Consider the following 16,469-nt stretch of genomic DNA (forward strand, 5'->3'; position numbering starts at 1 on the left):
TTAGAGTTCATGGGAATGAAAGCAATTTACATGTGTGCTCTGCGCAAACAAAATTTAAAAAATAGAAGCAGAAATGCTCAAATGTCCTGAACCATGCTCTAATTTGTTGTTAAGTTGAACATTATTGTATTTTTTACATTTTTGCGATGTTCAATTATGCAAAATTAACTGTTTCTGCGTCACGGACATGTATATGGCATTGTTTCATATTTGTCTCATAGCATACTGTACACACAGTGTAGCATAGAAGAAATTATATAGCACCTAAATAAATTCCTGTCATTTGATTGGACGATTGTGGGTCACATTGTGTGCAATAGTACGCAGTATTAAATGGTTGTTTAATAGTTTTCATGTCTTTTTTCTCGCATTTGGAAAATGTTTTTTTTACTATCGCCGCAAAAAGTGAATGTTATGACTAGTTTTGTTTCAAAGCCAATGTAGGCCTTGGGTTTGATTTAAATTACAAAATCTGCTTATTCATGAAACCAGAACGTAGATATTTCCTGTATTTTGTAAGAACAAGCAGGGTGCAACGATTTTATTACAATACAATACATAAACAACGCGCTCGTCAAAATATCAAACAGGTAATACAAGATATATTACCCTTCTGATCCGCTTAACTGAGTAAATGGGCGCAACACGGAATTATATCTCATACATATTGACCAATCAGATTACAGAATTCACGTACACTAAACGATAATGTTTTATATTCGTGTAATTATTTGTATTTGTATATTATGAGACCCATCTTTTATTTCAATTCTTAACATGATGACATCATTAAAATGAAACATGAAGACTGTTTGAGCAATTAAATTATTAATATTTAAAACATTTATATGCAATGGATTTTAATAAAAGAGATAAATATCTGACGTTTTGAATACAACAGACCATATGAAGACGCCACGACATTCGATAGACAAAATTGTTATATGAATTCATATCTTCAATTCAATAGCTTCCATAATAAGCTCTAATTATGAGGGTCATATTTCATTCCAAGGGCCTGTAGACAACAAATTGAATTATACTGTAAAAATGAAATTACATTATTCCTATTTTTTTGTTGTGATAACGTAATAAGAATAAAAAGGTTTATAACACATGTGAAAGAGAATTGATTAAGCAAGATCATAAGAAAATGGGGTAGGCATTAGCTCACTCTATTACCGTAAATGGATTTAACTAGTACTAAAATATGATGACATCATAACATCCCGTATGTACAAATGTTACATGAATTCATATCTACAACTCATCATAGAAGCTATTGTATTTGCATTACTAAGACCCTATATTATAAATAATTAAGATTCTAACCAAATCAACCCCATAGTTTATCTTTTAAAAAATCAATTATCTTATTTATTACTAAATTAAACATTGATACGAACTGCCATTGACACTTTTGGTGTACATGAATTAACTAAACAAAACAGAGGACCGATAAATGCGTAATTAGATACACAGGTGAGTAAATATGTGTGTTGATTGGGTCATTCAACTGCAGTTTATAAGGCCAGCCAAAATATTGTACAAATGATGAATATTGATGATATAACAACGTAAATTAGTTTTATTGAAGTGGTGGTGTAATCAGGGCTTTTCTTTCTGTTATTTTACTTCAGTTCAAACAAAAAAATCCATATAAAAATTAGCAGTTTCTGAGAAATACAAATTTATTTGAAAATATCGAAAAAGCGCTAAATTTATTTTTTTCAGCAGTTAGGTGGTTCTCCTCCACTCTGCGATCAACAAAAAATGAAAAAAAGGTCACGGTACATGTTATGTCACATCTCCTCTTACTGCATGCTGTTGCATGGCCATGCTCGATGAGCTGACGACCATAATATTGGCGACTACCAATCATATAACTTTCAATTCTATGTCTGTGTACTTTTATTTGTCAGAGTTTACAAATGTTACTCAAAAATGATATTGACACAACTTCTCCTGGGAATAGAATTTTAATAGATATGAATCAGGAATTAAAACACTGTTTTTTTAGGTAGATAAGAAACACACTAAATAGTAAATTTGAAGCATGCTTTGAGGTACTAAACTAAACTCTACTCTTAAAAGGATCTTAGGAAATAGCTTCACAGTTGATTATAATCTTCTTGTTTAATCTGTTCTTGTTAATATAATACTTAATGACATTATCTCTAAAATGAAAGTGAATGGGAATAGCTACCTTTAAAATGAAACTTACTTTTACTCAAAAGCAGTTTCAATAGCTAAAATATACAAAATAGGATTATACGTTCCTAGAGTCCTGCAGATTTTTCCAAAGTGTGAAATACTGAAAACCATTTTCTCACACCAAAGAAATTGTCAATCAAATAAATTGATTGTTTGTGAACCTCAAAATGAACAAAATATCACAACCAAAAATATCTGACCGTAGGGAAAATTAGTTCCAATAAATACTGTTCCGGTTTCGGTTTGCGCACATGTTTAACATGCTTATTAAAATAATGGATACCCACTGCAATAGATTTATAACAATTTTGGAATGTTGTTTTTGCAACAATGAGGCATGAAATGTAAAAAATTCATAACTCCCAACTCTTTCAATAATTGTGCATGGTTCCGAGTCAATCTGCTATTAAGGCTACATTCACTCACTTGTTTTTTTATGGGACGAAATTAATACAACAGTGCTGCGTACAATGCAACAGTGCTTTGAACATTGCTACATTAGATCAAATCAGTTTGATTTCATGCATTAATAGGGACTTTACGAAACACGACGGTTAGGGGAGGACATCAAATATCCTGTGTTTGCTAGAGCGTAAAATCATATACAGTCAACATAGCCGTTGCGCGAAGACGAAGACCGGCAGTCTCTCCCTATTTTGTTCAAAACGTAGAGAAACTCAAAAGAACTAATATACGTGGTGTACCGCAAACATATTTCAACACAACAGAATTTCACGCTAAGCTCTGTCCACTTTTCTAAAGCTAATGCATAAATTATTCATAAGCACTGTCCTGGCTTCCCGTTGTGTTTCGTAAAGTCCCTAATGCAAGGCAAGAACACATAAAAACATTGTACAGCACGTAGTCAAGTACGCAGGGTGAACCAGGTCAAAGTCTCTGGTAACTAACGTTGATGCGCAACCAAGTGGGTTTGATTTCACACAGATGGGGAAAACATTACTGGGTTGTAGGTTGTGTTTTGTCGCTAGTTCGAACTAATGCTTTAAAGGTGCAATTTCTAATAATGTATTTATCGCCATTTTTCGATAAAATATTTTACATAAAATTACTGTTTTTATAAATAAATTTTTGTATCAACATTTTAAAATTCATTAAAATATGATATTACATGTTAATAAAAAAAGTGTTTATTTAACCTTCATTCAAAGAATTTCAATAAATTATTTTCCAGTGTACAGTCCTCAGAGACAACGTGACACTTGACATGGCACACACGTGACACTTGACATGGCACACACGTGACACTTGACATGGCACACACGCGACACTTGACATGGCACACACGCGACACTTGACATGGCACACACGCGACACTTGACATGGCACACACGCGACACTTGACATGGCACACACGCGACACTTGACATGGCACACACGCGACACTTGACATGGCACACACGCGACACTTGACATGGCACACACGCGACACTTGACATGGCACACACGCGACACTTGACATGGCACACACGCGACACTTGACATGGCACACACGCGACACTTGACATGGCACACACGCGACACTTGACATGGCACACACGCGACACTTGACATGGCACACACGTGACACTTGACATGGCACACACGTGACACTTGACATGGCACACACGTGACACTTGACATGGCACACACGTGACACTTGACATGGCACACACGTGACACTTGACATGGCACACACGTGACACTTGACATGGCACACACGTGACACTTGACATGGCACACACGTGACACTTGACATGGCACACACGTGACACTTGACATGGCACACACGTGACACTTGACATGGCACACACCAGAAAATGTTAACATTATTCTATCATAAATTGATCGTATTTATTATACCTGGCTTATTCTGACAGCTAGCCTACAACACACAAGACTATATATATACTACCTGTCAGTGTCTGTCAAGTGCATGAGGGCCTGCATGTACCCTACAACACCATAGGTCTGAACCAGGAAAAGATTAGTTGAACCACCTCTAATTACGACACTGATCATTCGTTCGTTACGACATTTCAAGGTACAAAATTAGTGAACGATGCTTATGATACGAAAGTCATGTATCAACGATATTAACCAATCAAATTTACTCCTGCATAATAATTATTTATGACATTGCTTGGGATACGATCTGCACATACCCTAAATCTCATAGACTCTCTTTCCCCAGAAGCGCTTTGGGTCGTCGAGCATGAACCTATAAATTAGTTGAGTTTACAAATTCTCATTTCTGTCAGCTGTAGTACTAAAGCTTCTCGTGTGGTAACTGCTTCTTAATGCTTACGTCCTCTTGGAATATAATTGCCTAAAGGCCAGGCGCTAAAAAGTTGTAAATTACTCAAAAAGACACCTTTTAAAGACCCCTTCCCTACAATTTGGGATGTTTTGTAAAAATAATACATAATATATTACTTTAAAAACATTAAACCAGGTCATTCCTTGTCTTAAATGTACGTTTTATGGTAAATTGTGATAAAAAGTGAGAAACAATGCACTACCTAAGTAGCTCGCGCCGAATGACCTCTCGTGGACGGTCTTTAGGCCTAGCCTAGCTAGACTTAGTTTTGTAAGCCAAGCTGGTAAATATCGGTAACATACAAACGTTGTACGCTAGTTATATACCTAGCCTGACGTTGTATAGTTGCTGCATTAATTGTCTTTCTATTTTTGCCAGACTCCGTTGATACAAATTGGGAAAAACCCGGTATTTTCGCTGAATAGTTTAGGAGTCTTCCATTTGTTTTGGCCTCACGACCGATCGAAAAGTGGGTGAATTGCAGAAGAAAAACAAAAATATCAATCTGCGCGCAATGCATTTTAGGATTTATAGCGGGCCGCTAAAATTACTACACAGTAGTTACTTATTTTTCACATTTTTAACAAAAATGTTATCTCAATAGGACCATATTTATTTTTAAATTAAATGCAGTTTGTGACCTTAAATTGGATCTAAAAAACGTAGGGAAGGGGTCTTTAATTATTAGGTTAGGCCATAATCGTTTTCTCATTGAAGCTTAAATTTACATTGAAAAAGTACAGTATTATTTGTAGTATAGTACTGTAATACCATGATATATTTACAGATCATATATATATTCAGTTGGTCCTAAATTATTCTTCAATTAAGACAAAGTATTGGTTTAAATTAACAAAAAATACCAACCTTTATTAACAGATACTGTACAGTACATCTGCTGTATTACTGTATAACCCAAATTATAGTGATTGTTACCTACTGTGTTTAGCCTAACAACATAGCACACAGTTAACAGAATTGGGGTTACACCAAGGTCAAGGTAAATCACATGTTGTGCTGAGGTATTTATTCCATTATTAACATAGAATATTTAAAATATTGTAGGTACCTTAAACTTTAAAGTGGAGCTATACTTAGACTTTCTCGGCTTATAATATAATTAAGTATGTTTAATTGAAAGAATTACCGGTACATACAAAAATATGGCAATATTTTCTGAAAACTCATTTCTAAAAAATCAGAAAATAATGTGTTTTAATACATTACCCCTTTGGTAAATTATTGTGTCGAAAAATGGTGAATTAATTTTATATACACAATTAATGAATGCAATTTATTTAGAATCAATGTACATGGAATTTTTGTTGGTAATGAATAATTCATTAGAAAAATGATTTTATTGGTCAATTTTATTAGTATTCATATTCATCAGTAAACAGTATCAGGCGTCCAATTACGGAAGTGGACAGCATACTAAGCCCCGCCCCAAGTAATATTTTAGATAAAAATGTTGGTATGTTTGACTTTAAATCATGATTTGCACTGTATATAACCTTGTTTTAAGCTAGTCCTAGATAGTTCAGCGATATGGAAGCCGAGGCCTCCTGACTGAAAAGCAATTATTCAGGCCCAGGGGTTGGCAGAGGTTGGGTGGCAGAACAAACTTTACTGCTGTAAGGCTATAGTACAGCCTAGCCAAGCAGCATCAGTACATATCTAGTAGGCCTAGCTTTATTTTATTTTTGTAAATTTTATTCAGTTGTCAACCAACACTCAGCGATGAAACCGCCACTAACAGGTTGAATTTATTGACATACTTTTATTAAAGTTAATTTTTAATTCATCCAGAAGTTCATTCCAGCTTTTAGATGAACGAAAAAGTTTTTTTGCCTTGACAAATATCCAAATATACAGTATAAAAAATTTAAAATAAACGAGAATCATGGTGTTCTTTTATTATTTCATAGGCATAAAATAAACACTTTGATGAGTTTGGGTTATCCGCGCAAATGCAACATGCACATACGTTAAACTATGAACGTCGACAAATACTATGCCATCCTATGACATGAATTAAATATGTTTACAGTGCTGATTGTACCTACAGTATTTTGTAGCATACATCATATTATTATTACAGTATTTACAGAATACACTGTATGTTTATATATAGTGTAGCATAGATGAAATTATGAGACCCATCTTTTAAATCCAATTATTAACACGATGACGTCATCAAATTGACATATAAAAGTAACTATTTTAGAAGATAATTATCTAAATAATTACATTAATGAAAATTTGAAGAATTTTGAGCACATAAAAGTGATATGTCTCTTAATTTTTAAGAGAGAGATGAAAATCTGACTTTTTGAATTTAACTGGCGTTATAACATCAGATAGACACAATTTGTATATACATAAATATCTTACAATTCAACAACTTCCATAATAAGTTTTAATCATGTGGGTCACTTTTCATTTCGATTAGATATACTAGATTAAAATATACTGTATATGAAATTAAGGAACTCATGTTATTCTAATTTTTTTATATGATGACGTAATAAAAATAAAAATTTGTTTAAGAAAATTGAGTTAGCAAGAGCATGTTAAAAAATTATAACCGATTGAAAATCAGTACATTTTTGCACAAATTTGCATTAAAACTACCTATTCTTTAGTACATTAGATTATTAAAGTTTAACGTGCATGTGCGTCGTTATTTTGCAATTAAAGTACATGAAAATCTACTACAGGTGGTATGGAGAAAAAAATTAATTGCAAAAACCAGTTTTCTATGCTTTGTACGAGCTGTGAGCACAAGCGCGTGCGCAAAATGCAAACAATTTAGACAATTTTAAAATGCTCAAAATCACATAAAACGTATACTTGATTAGAAATTCATTTTGTGCATTTTGAAATTTCAAATACGTGTACCATTTTTATCATGTCAAAAGTTGCTCCATATTATGAAGTACACTTTCGTAAAGTTTCATTGAAAAATAATTTTTTGCTCAGAATTTATGAGCAACCATAAATTCATAAAATCGTGCGTAACTTATGCATTTTTGGCGTACCGGATAACCAAATATTAATTTTGTGTTTTTCGATCAAAGTCTATTTATATTTAGGTCGTCAAAAAATTCGTATTTAGGAAGGAGTTTTAAATTTACATTTATACTTGGCAACATCTGAAGAAAAAAATAAGAGGTGGTGTTTATTTATGTCAACAGATGGTCATACAATGGCTTAAACATTGTAAATTTGCTTGTGTACAAGGCTTTTTGTTATATTTTAATGCAAAAACCACTGTATAAATACAAATTCAGTTATCTTTGTAATCCGGAAGAAAATGTGGAAAAACGGGAGCAAAATATTAAGCCGGGAGATGAACCTAAAATACTGGAATGTTGGCATGTATGCATTTGTTATTAATTGTGATGGAAACAGTTGCTTTAGCCTAGTACTATAAAAGTGTGTAAGCATTTATTTTTTCAAAATTGTCTACACCCCCTCTCAAAACCTAGATCCGCCACTGAACCGTATCTTGTCTATTTCAGCTTTTATTAATTCTGGCAGCAACAAATGCAAATACAACAATTTTGTTCGTATTTATACAGTTAAAAAAAGGGGGAAAATAAGTTGATTTTATTATTTTAAAGGAACCGCTATAAATACTGGCATGAATCGTGCACAGATAAACATTTTTATTTTGTTTCTATCACTTGTATGTCTAAAATTTCACATAATATAGGCATTAAAATGAGTCTAATGAATGCCAAAAAAGCTAATTTTGTTCACAACCTTAGGCCTCTAACTCCCAGCCAGGGAGGCCCATGGTGGCCTCCTGGCTTCTCCTTCGCTCGTAATCCGTGTCACTGTCATGGCTACTGGCCTGTAAATTGAATAAACTATTACTAAATAAATAAAAAAAATTAATAAATTGTAATAAAACAAATAATAAATTGTTTGTATTCGTTGAATGGAGAGAATAATTAATTCGATGAAAAATTCACTGCTCTTTTTTCAACCCGACTCCTCATTAAAAATCAGCCAATTATTCAACTCATGAAATATTCTCACCATCCAACTCATAAACATTCATTTTCTGTTGAACATGTGTCTCTAGTTCTTTGACAGCATTCCAAAATGCTACAGTACTAGTTGCAGAAGACAACCTTGATTTCCTCCAAAACAGTGTGGTCATGAACAAGTTTATAATACCGTATATTTCGGTGTATAAGACGCACCCCCTAACTGAGAGTAAAATATCGGTATTTTTTATATCGTCGATGTACAAGACGCACTTTATATTTCATCAAAACAATGTTTTTTTAAATTGTAATCAATATTATAGCAACATCGAGTGCATGACCGTGTGTGTAACACGCACGTGTGTGGGCTAGCCTCGCTCGACATTGATCATTTCGAGAGGGCGCACATTTTCACGGACAATTGTATTCGATTAGTATCTATGTATCCGAGAAGTGTGTACGCTAGGTCCATGCTATAATCACCTGGAGAATATACTAGTCGAATACCGTACACCATGTGACCGCCAAGAAGGCTTGCACTGGGGGTACGGCAGTCGGCGATCGTGCATATAAAAATAAATACTATTCCAATCGTAAACGTTTACAAATGAAATTTTATCGGAGCGCCTAAAACAGCTCCATAATGAACAAATCTTTTCATCATATTTAGTATAACATCACGCTAAAATGCCTTGAAAACTAGGCAGAAGCAGGTTTCCGTTACGTTAGTACACTGTAGCTAGGCCTAGCCTACTCAGGCCTAGCCAACGAGGTGACGATATGTACAATCTTTGTGGTGAGGCATTTATGTTCGGTGTATAAGACTTAATTTAGAGGTCAAATTTGCGTGTCAAAAGTGCGACTTATACACCAAAATATACGGTATATAATAATAGACAAAGATCTTCCACCACAAGTTAATTTTCAACATCTATTCTATTAGAATGATATATACGCAAGTTTATTCTGAAATGCTCTAAAATGCTAGAAGTAAAATTTGGGGGTAGGATTGCTCTTTTAGGCAAATCTACTCATAGGTTCTTATTGCCAAGGAACCCAACCTAATAAGAATTCCTCTGAGTTGTATGTAGGTGCAAATTACACTGTCTGCTGTTAGGCTTATATGGCTTAACATCCATGTGTATTAGTTCACCAGAGAATTGCCTAATCTTGGTCATGCATTGCATATTTCCTTCCATATTTTTTACAAAAAACCACACTTCCTGACCAAATATTTTTTTTAAATCGAAAAAACTCCCCAAAAAACAACAAAACACATTGCCAATTTGAAAGCACATTTAGTACTATTTTCAACTTGAACTTTCATTACCAGTTTTGACATGACATTTCCTATGTTCCAGTAAGGTCGAAATTGATTTGCAAAAATTGGCGAAAGGTCGCTATTTTTTTTTTTTGCCAAATTGGAAATTCTTTAGCAAATATTTTTTTTAAATGGTCAAATTGTTTGGTAAATACATATTAAATGTGTAGGTTTTTGTCTAGTGTTGTTTTTATCTTTTCATTAAAAATTTGTGATTAAAACATCAATAAAAAATGACTGCAAAAATATTAGGCCTACCGATAAGGAATTTCCACCGCATGTTTGTGATGTTCATGAAATAAGCATACATACACACATGCACAGTTTGTTTGTTTGTAATTATAATTACTGCGCATGCCTATAATGGACAAATAGCAATTCTGGAAACAAACTCTTGTTAGCCGAGCACGTACAGTTACAGATAACACAATTTCCCAAACAGTCACAGTACAGTATTATATAAGGCTTCGAGCTACCGTAACGGGATGTTTTAATTTACTTGATTGATGCGAAAAAACATGTGTGATGGGCAAGTCATGCAATGTTATCTCTGTGTTGGTTGTTGGCAGCAATGTTGTGGCTAACAGAAAACTTTATTCAGAGCCAGGCCTAGACAGACAGATGTTTGTTTTTTTTAAGAAAAATTCATTTTCGCAAGTTTTGCAACTTTATCTTTTATTCTTTTTTAATTGCCATTTTCGAAAACGTGAATGGCTAGTGTGAGTGTACATTTCACTACACACATACTTTCATAGGCTAAGGATTAAATTCTTATTAGAAATTGACAATGCCACTGTCTAGTTCACATCCAAACATGCAAAGGCATTGCCAGATAGCAAAAATAAAATCATGCTGGTATAAAAGACAATAAAAAAACACCAACAATTGACTGGAGTTTATGCACATGGGTATATTTTACTGTTTTACAGGATGCAGACGAGGCCTGTAAAGATTAGTGACCTGTCAAGATTTTACATTTCATAAAGTTAAAAATTTGTTCCAATTAAAGAAAATAAATAATGTCTATATGCGAATTACAGTAGGTATTACCTACAATGTGATCTTAAATTTAATTAGCAATTTATACAATTGTTAAAATAAATTTACCTTTACTATTAAAAGCAGTACCCAAGTACTAATTCTGAATCAATCCATCAATCAATTATTTATTTTGCCGATTATGATTTTATTTTAATAACATTTTAAAGGCCAGATGTAGGCAAAACATTGATTGATCATGCATTCTAATAATTATCGATCTATGTATCATACTTTTGGGGATTCTTATTGTGCTAAATTATTTTTTTGAAAATAAGCATTTTGTTATCAGTTCAAATTAAACAAGTAAAATCCCTATTCTTATAAAGATGCATTCTAAAACAATTAGGAAAAATAAATTGTAACTTGTAGATTTAATTCGTCACTATGACGAATTATAGGTTATATGCATTGAATTAAATAAAGATAATTGAATTTTAAAAGATAATATTGATTGATTGATTTTTGTCAGAATCTTTAATTATTTATAATATCCAAAAGATAGGATCTTGCTAACGCAAATACAATAGCCGGTATCCAATCAAAGATCCTTCTGCGTATAACGTCATAAACCATTCTTTTTACATAATAATACAGAAAACATTTACCTTTTCTCTAGATTTCATTATAAATCATGCATATAATCTATACACTAAGAAATAAAATTGAACAAACAATACGGATATATAAAACAATCTTATTTCGTTTCGTTTCCCAAGGTGAGACTCGAACTCGGTACCTTGAATGTTATAGACGCGAGCACAGACCACAGAGTCATACACAACTAACTAAAATTTGAACAAAGATTCCTCTGTGTATTTACTATGCAGTAACCACTTTGGTGCAGATAGATTATTACATACTGCAATGAATCATAATTTTTTACTATGACATCTTTAAAAATCAAAAAATTGATTCACTGTCAAAGTATTTTAAAGAAGGTGAATGTTAAGTTTTTATTTCGGTCCAAGAAAATGTCATAGTTTGTTTGACTGTCGAAATAAACATTTTTTATTTAATATGCAATTAATGATTGACGTAATCAGCTTTTTTCTCTTAATTTCATAATATTAATAAGTCATACATATGATACATACATATGATACATACATTTTAATTTTTCAAACATCCCTCTATCTAGATCCACACTGTATCAAGCAGTAACAGAAAGTGTTATAAAACTCGAACAAAAACATGATGATGATACTAAAAATTTAACTAATTTTTTCCACATATATTTAGCTAAATTAAAATGAGAATATCATATATAATCAATTTTAAACATAAATAAATCTATCAAATTAAAATTTAGCTTTTTAGTCATCTTACACATTGCACATTATTGTGAAATAAATATAATATGAATTATAGAATACTAAACAATTGTGGCTAATGAATTGCAATAGCCTAAGATTTTAATAACATAATGAGCAATATGATTTGATATTGGTAGCCATATTATCAGATCAGTGTATTACCTTGCGTTGTTGTGAAACAGGATGTTAAATACTCAGAGTGTAGTAAAGAGTCCATGTTACTGCTAGCTCACTAATGATGTTTTCTAAACTGTTAATCATACCTTTCTAGTATTTTATACTGCTGTTGCCTAGAGACCTTGTACCTAAACCCATCTACTGCTAGGCCACACAGCACAAATGCCTTTAAAATACTATGAAATATAGCCTTGCAACTAAATGAAAGAGCAATCTGACCTTTGGTCAAGGTTATGACCTAGATTTTCTAGTGGAGTGTGAAAGGTCAAGAGGAAAACCTTCATCATCAATTATGTACTACAGTTGTTTATTGCCACTTATTTGTAATGACTTGTATGTAATTCAATGTAAATTAGCCATAGTTTAAAGGAGAAGAATAGAGGACACAATATTTCCGTTCTGGTATCTAGAATACTAAGATCTAGAAAACTAAGATACCTTTAAGTCTTAGTTTTCTAAAACTAAGATACCTTTAAGTCTTAGTTTTCTAAAACTAAGATACCTTTAAGTCTTAGTTTTCTAGACCTGATGAGTCTAGAAAACTAAAGACTTCCAAGACTAAGATATCTTTGTTTTCTAGATCTAGACAATTTTTTAATCGTCGGTTGTAGCATATCAAGGGTAATGCATTTTAAATAATTTTAAAGAGTTAGAATTAGATTATTCTAATGCTACCAATAGAGGGGCTTCAGATTGAGCTAGATGCCACCCGGAAAGGACATTAATAACACAAGTCCTTATAATAATAATTAGTTCATTCTTAAATAGCGCATATAACCATGCTCTCAATGTGCTGTACATAAATTAATAATAATTCATATTAATGAAAAACTTGTTTGAAACTGAGTTTTGAATAAGTTTAGAGTAGTACACAAAAAAGTTCAGGTAAACGCGCAACTTGGGGTAATTCAAAATAGCTGCCAAATAGCTACATAACAATTAAATATGGTCATATACCCTTTATAAACTATCATCAAGCATATTATTTGTATAATACCATGCTTTCAATAGTAATACTGTACTAATATGGCAACCACAATTTTGACAAAATGGCATTTAATATAGGTGAAAATGTATTAAAAGGGCAATTCCATGCAAACCTGACATGACACCAACATTTTCATATTCATTCTATCTTCACAATTTTGGTGTCTAATTAAAGCTGAAAATCTGTATTTTCCAGGTCTAAATTCAGATTTTAAAATTTCAAATAATATCCTCAATAAAATTGATTAAAATATCATAAATATATTTTTTTCACAGAATTTGATAAAAATTTACAATTAAGAATCACAAAAATAAAATAGCCATAAGCTTGTAATTATAATAAAATCTAGTTTAATATGGTCACATGGGTTACTATGAACATATATTTACCATTCAAATTTTCTTTTGCCTCATTTTTTATTCATTAATATGCGAAAATATGAATGCTAATATTACATCAATTAGTTACCGGAAAACATACAGAAGTTAGGTTTTCAGAAACAAGGCCAACAGCCATTAAGTCGCGTGCTACAATGCATAGTGATACCGGACCGACAGACAAACAGACCGACAGACAGACGGACCGACCGACATAGTGAACTATACTGACCGAAATTACTGAACATGTTTAAAAATGTTGAAATGTTTAAAAACATGTATATTTTTTTAATTTACACGTGCGTAGCCTGTCACTTTTGACGTGCTCGTATAACGTAATTTCGAGTTGAAAAGTAAGTCAAGAAAACAGAAATCGGGCAAAAAGAGTGCGCAATAACATTTATCGCGCAGTGCGCGCGCAAAAATCTGCGCACTCATGGCAATTTTGTAAACGCTTAAAATTGCCTGAAACGTATTTTCATCGAAAATAAATTTTGAACATTTTAAGCGCGCGTACGCATGAGTTACATGCGCTACGCACGTAATTGTATTGCCATATGATGATTTATGCCCTGAAATTTATGAGTACCAAATTTTATTTAATTGTGATTCATGGTTGTTAAGATATGATTACAAACATGATTTCGTTAAATCGTGCGTAGACCGCGTAATTTTTTATTGCGCACCGTGAAAACATAACCACATCGATTCCTGGCCATAAGGAATATTCTGTGAAAAATTGACTTAGCTAGATTAAACTGATATCAAGATAAGGTCATAAAGCGATAAAACGCATAGTGATACCGGACCGACAGACAGACAGACAGACAGACAGACAGACAGACAGACAGACAGACAGACAGACCAACCGACCGACATAGTGAACTATAGAGTCGCTTCCACGCGACTAAAAATTGAGATGTTTAAAAAACAAACTTTATTTCTAGCAAGTTTTAGTAGAGGTAGCTAGTGAGGTTATTTAAAATTTTTTATTTACGTTTATTAATAAGTTATTGTCATATTAAATAAATCAATTAGTTACCCAACCAGTAACTAATTGACAGTAACATGTTGACAAGTGTTAATTTGTATTTGTTCAACAGTAGTAAGTTGTAATAAACTATTTATTCAAAGAATGTTTTATATAATACACTCTCAAAGTTGTTTATATAACTCTATGCCTTTTCATTGCACATGCTATTATTATGCAAATGATCAGTTTCTTATTTAGCACTTTCCCACAAAGTTGGTCAATTGGCTATTTGTTGTCTGTTAATTGTTTATTTGAATGAAATAACTAGTTGTTGACAGTTGTAAACAAATTAAATGTTCAAAGTGATTGGATACTTTCATGCCATTCTTATTTTGGAAGTGACCTGATTGGGTGGCTATGAACAGTGACATTTGGTATAAGTGATAATTTAGAATCAACCATACAGTATATTTGTGACTTTCCAGTATCAACAAAGACAAGCCACTTTGGCTGCTGTGTATCTTAACCCATAAACTATGTAAACTGTTGAATGTAGAAACAGCAACGCTATCGTCGTCAGAAACTTAAAGAGAATGGCAAGTACAACGATTACCTGAAGAAGCAAAATAACCGAATGAAGGAAAATAGAAAGAATCTGACCACTGTTCAGTTGAAAAAACTAAGAAGAGCAGAACGAGTTAGTCAGAGAAAGCATAGGGAAAAAGTTTTGCAAGATATCAGACCAGACCAAAATGTGACCACTTATTCAACACCACAGAGCTTAGGAAAAGCAGTAAACCGTGCCGAGCATGCCTTCCCAATGGCACCTAACAGAAAAGATGAGGTGTTAAGAACATTAGCAAAGAAACTGAAGTATACACTAGTAGGAGATGTTGAATCGCAGACGACCAATCACAGAGGAATTTCAGTTGAGATTTCTGATGCTGTAAAAGCATATTACTGCCTGGATGACATATCGTGGCAAAGCCCGAAAAGATGTTGCGATTGTTAAGAAGAATAGTACTAAGGAGTACATTCAAAAGCGGTTCCTGATCATGACCTTGCATGAATGCCATGCTCTGTATCTTCAAAACAATCCAAACAACTCTGTAGGACTCTCAAAATTCTGCTCCTTGCGACCAGAACATGTGTGTCTAGCTGAAGCTTTCCCCCATACAGTTTGCGTGTGCAAACACCATGAGAACATTCGCTTACTGTTGGAGTGTTTAAAGAAGAGTACATCTGAAAATATCCCAACAAATTTCAGGGAATTTATCGACACAGTCGTTTGCAACCAAGATGATGAGAGTTGTATGTTTGGCAAATTTGCGGAGTGTAAATCAAGATTTGATGAAGTATATTGCTTCCCAGAGTCTGCTGAAACTCCTGTCAATTGGCTTCAATGGGTGTCTGTTGATGGTCGAACAACAAAGGTTGATGAATCTGGAACTCTGCAAGAATGTATTAGCAAGTTGAGCAAACAACTGCCAAAGTTTCTAATCCATACGTTTATTAAACGCTAATAAAGCCTTCATTTTGAACTCGAAAAAGGCATGGCTGGGCGTCACGTTGTAGTTCAAGTGGATTTTGCAGAGAAATTTTCAATAATAGAACAAAATGAAATACAGAGTGCACATTGGTACCATCAGCAGGTTACTATATTTACAGCATGCGCATATGTTGGCCTTGGGAATGTAAGATCCTACGCAGTAGTAAGTGATGACTTAAACCATGGAAGACATGCAGTTGC

General features: G+C 33.2%; 1 protein-coding gene across 2 annotated transcripts in view; it reads right to left on the reverse strand.

Moving 5' to 3' along the window:
• Positions 1 to 16,469, reverse strand: part of LOC140053868 (nuclear hormone receptor E75-like) — a 62,772-nt gene that overhangs the window by 30,250 nt on the left and 16,053 nt on the right. Inside the window, exon 1 of one of the 2 annotated variants that reach the window (XM_072098596.1) lies at positions 12,367 to 12,814. The exons of the other annotated variant lie outside the window; for it this stretch is intronic. Coding sequence (XP_071954697.1) covers positions 12,367 to 12,421 — 55 coding nt within the window. The 5' untranslated portion in view covers positions 12,422 to 12,814. Of the gene's footprint in view, positions 1 to 12,366; positions 12,815 to 16,469 lie in introns of those variants that run through there. 2 annotated transcript variants of the gene reach the window in all.

The sequence above is a fragment of the Antedon mediterranea genome, chromosome 7 (genome assembly GCF_964355755.1).
Source record: "Antedon mediterranea chromosome 7, ecAntMedi1.1, whole genome shotgun sequence".
NCBI lineage: Eukaryota > Metazoa > Echinodermata > Crinoidea > Comatulida > Antedonidae > Antedon > Antedon mediterranea.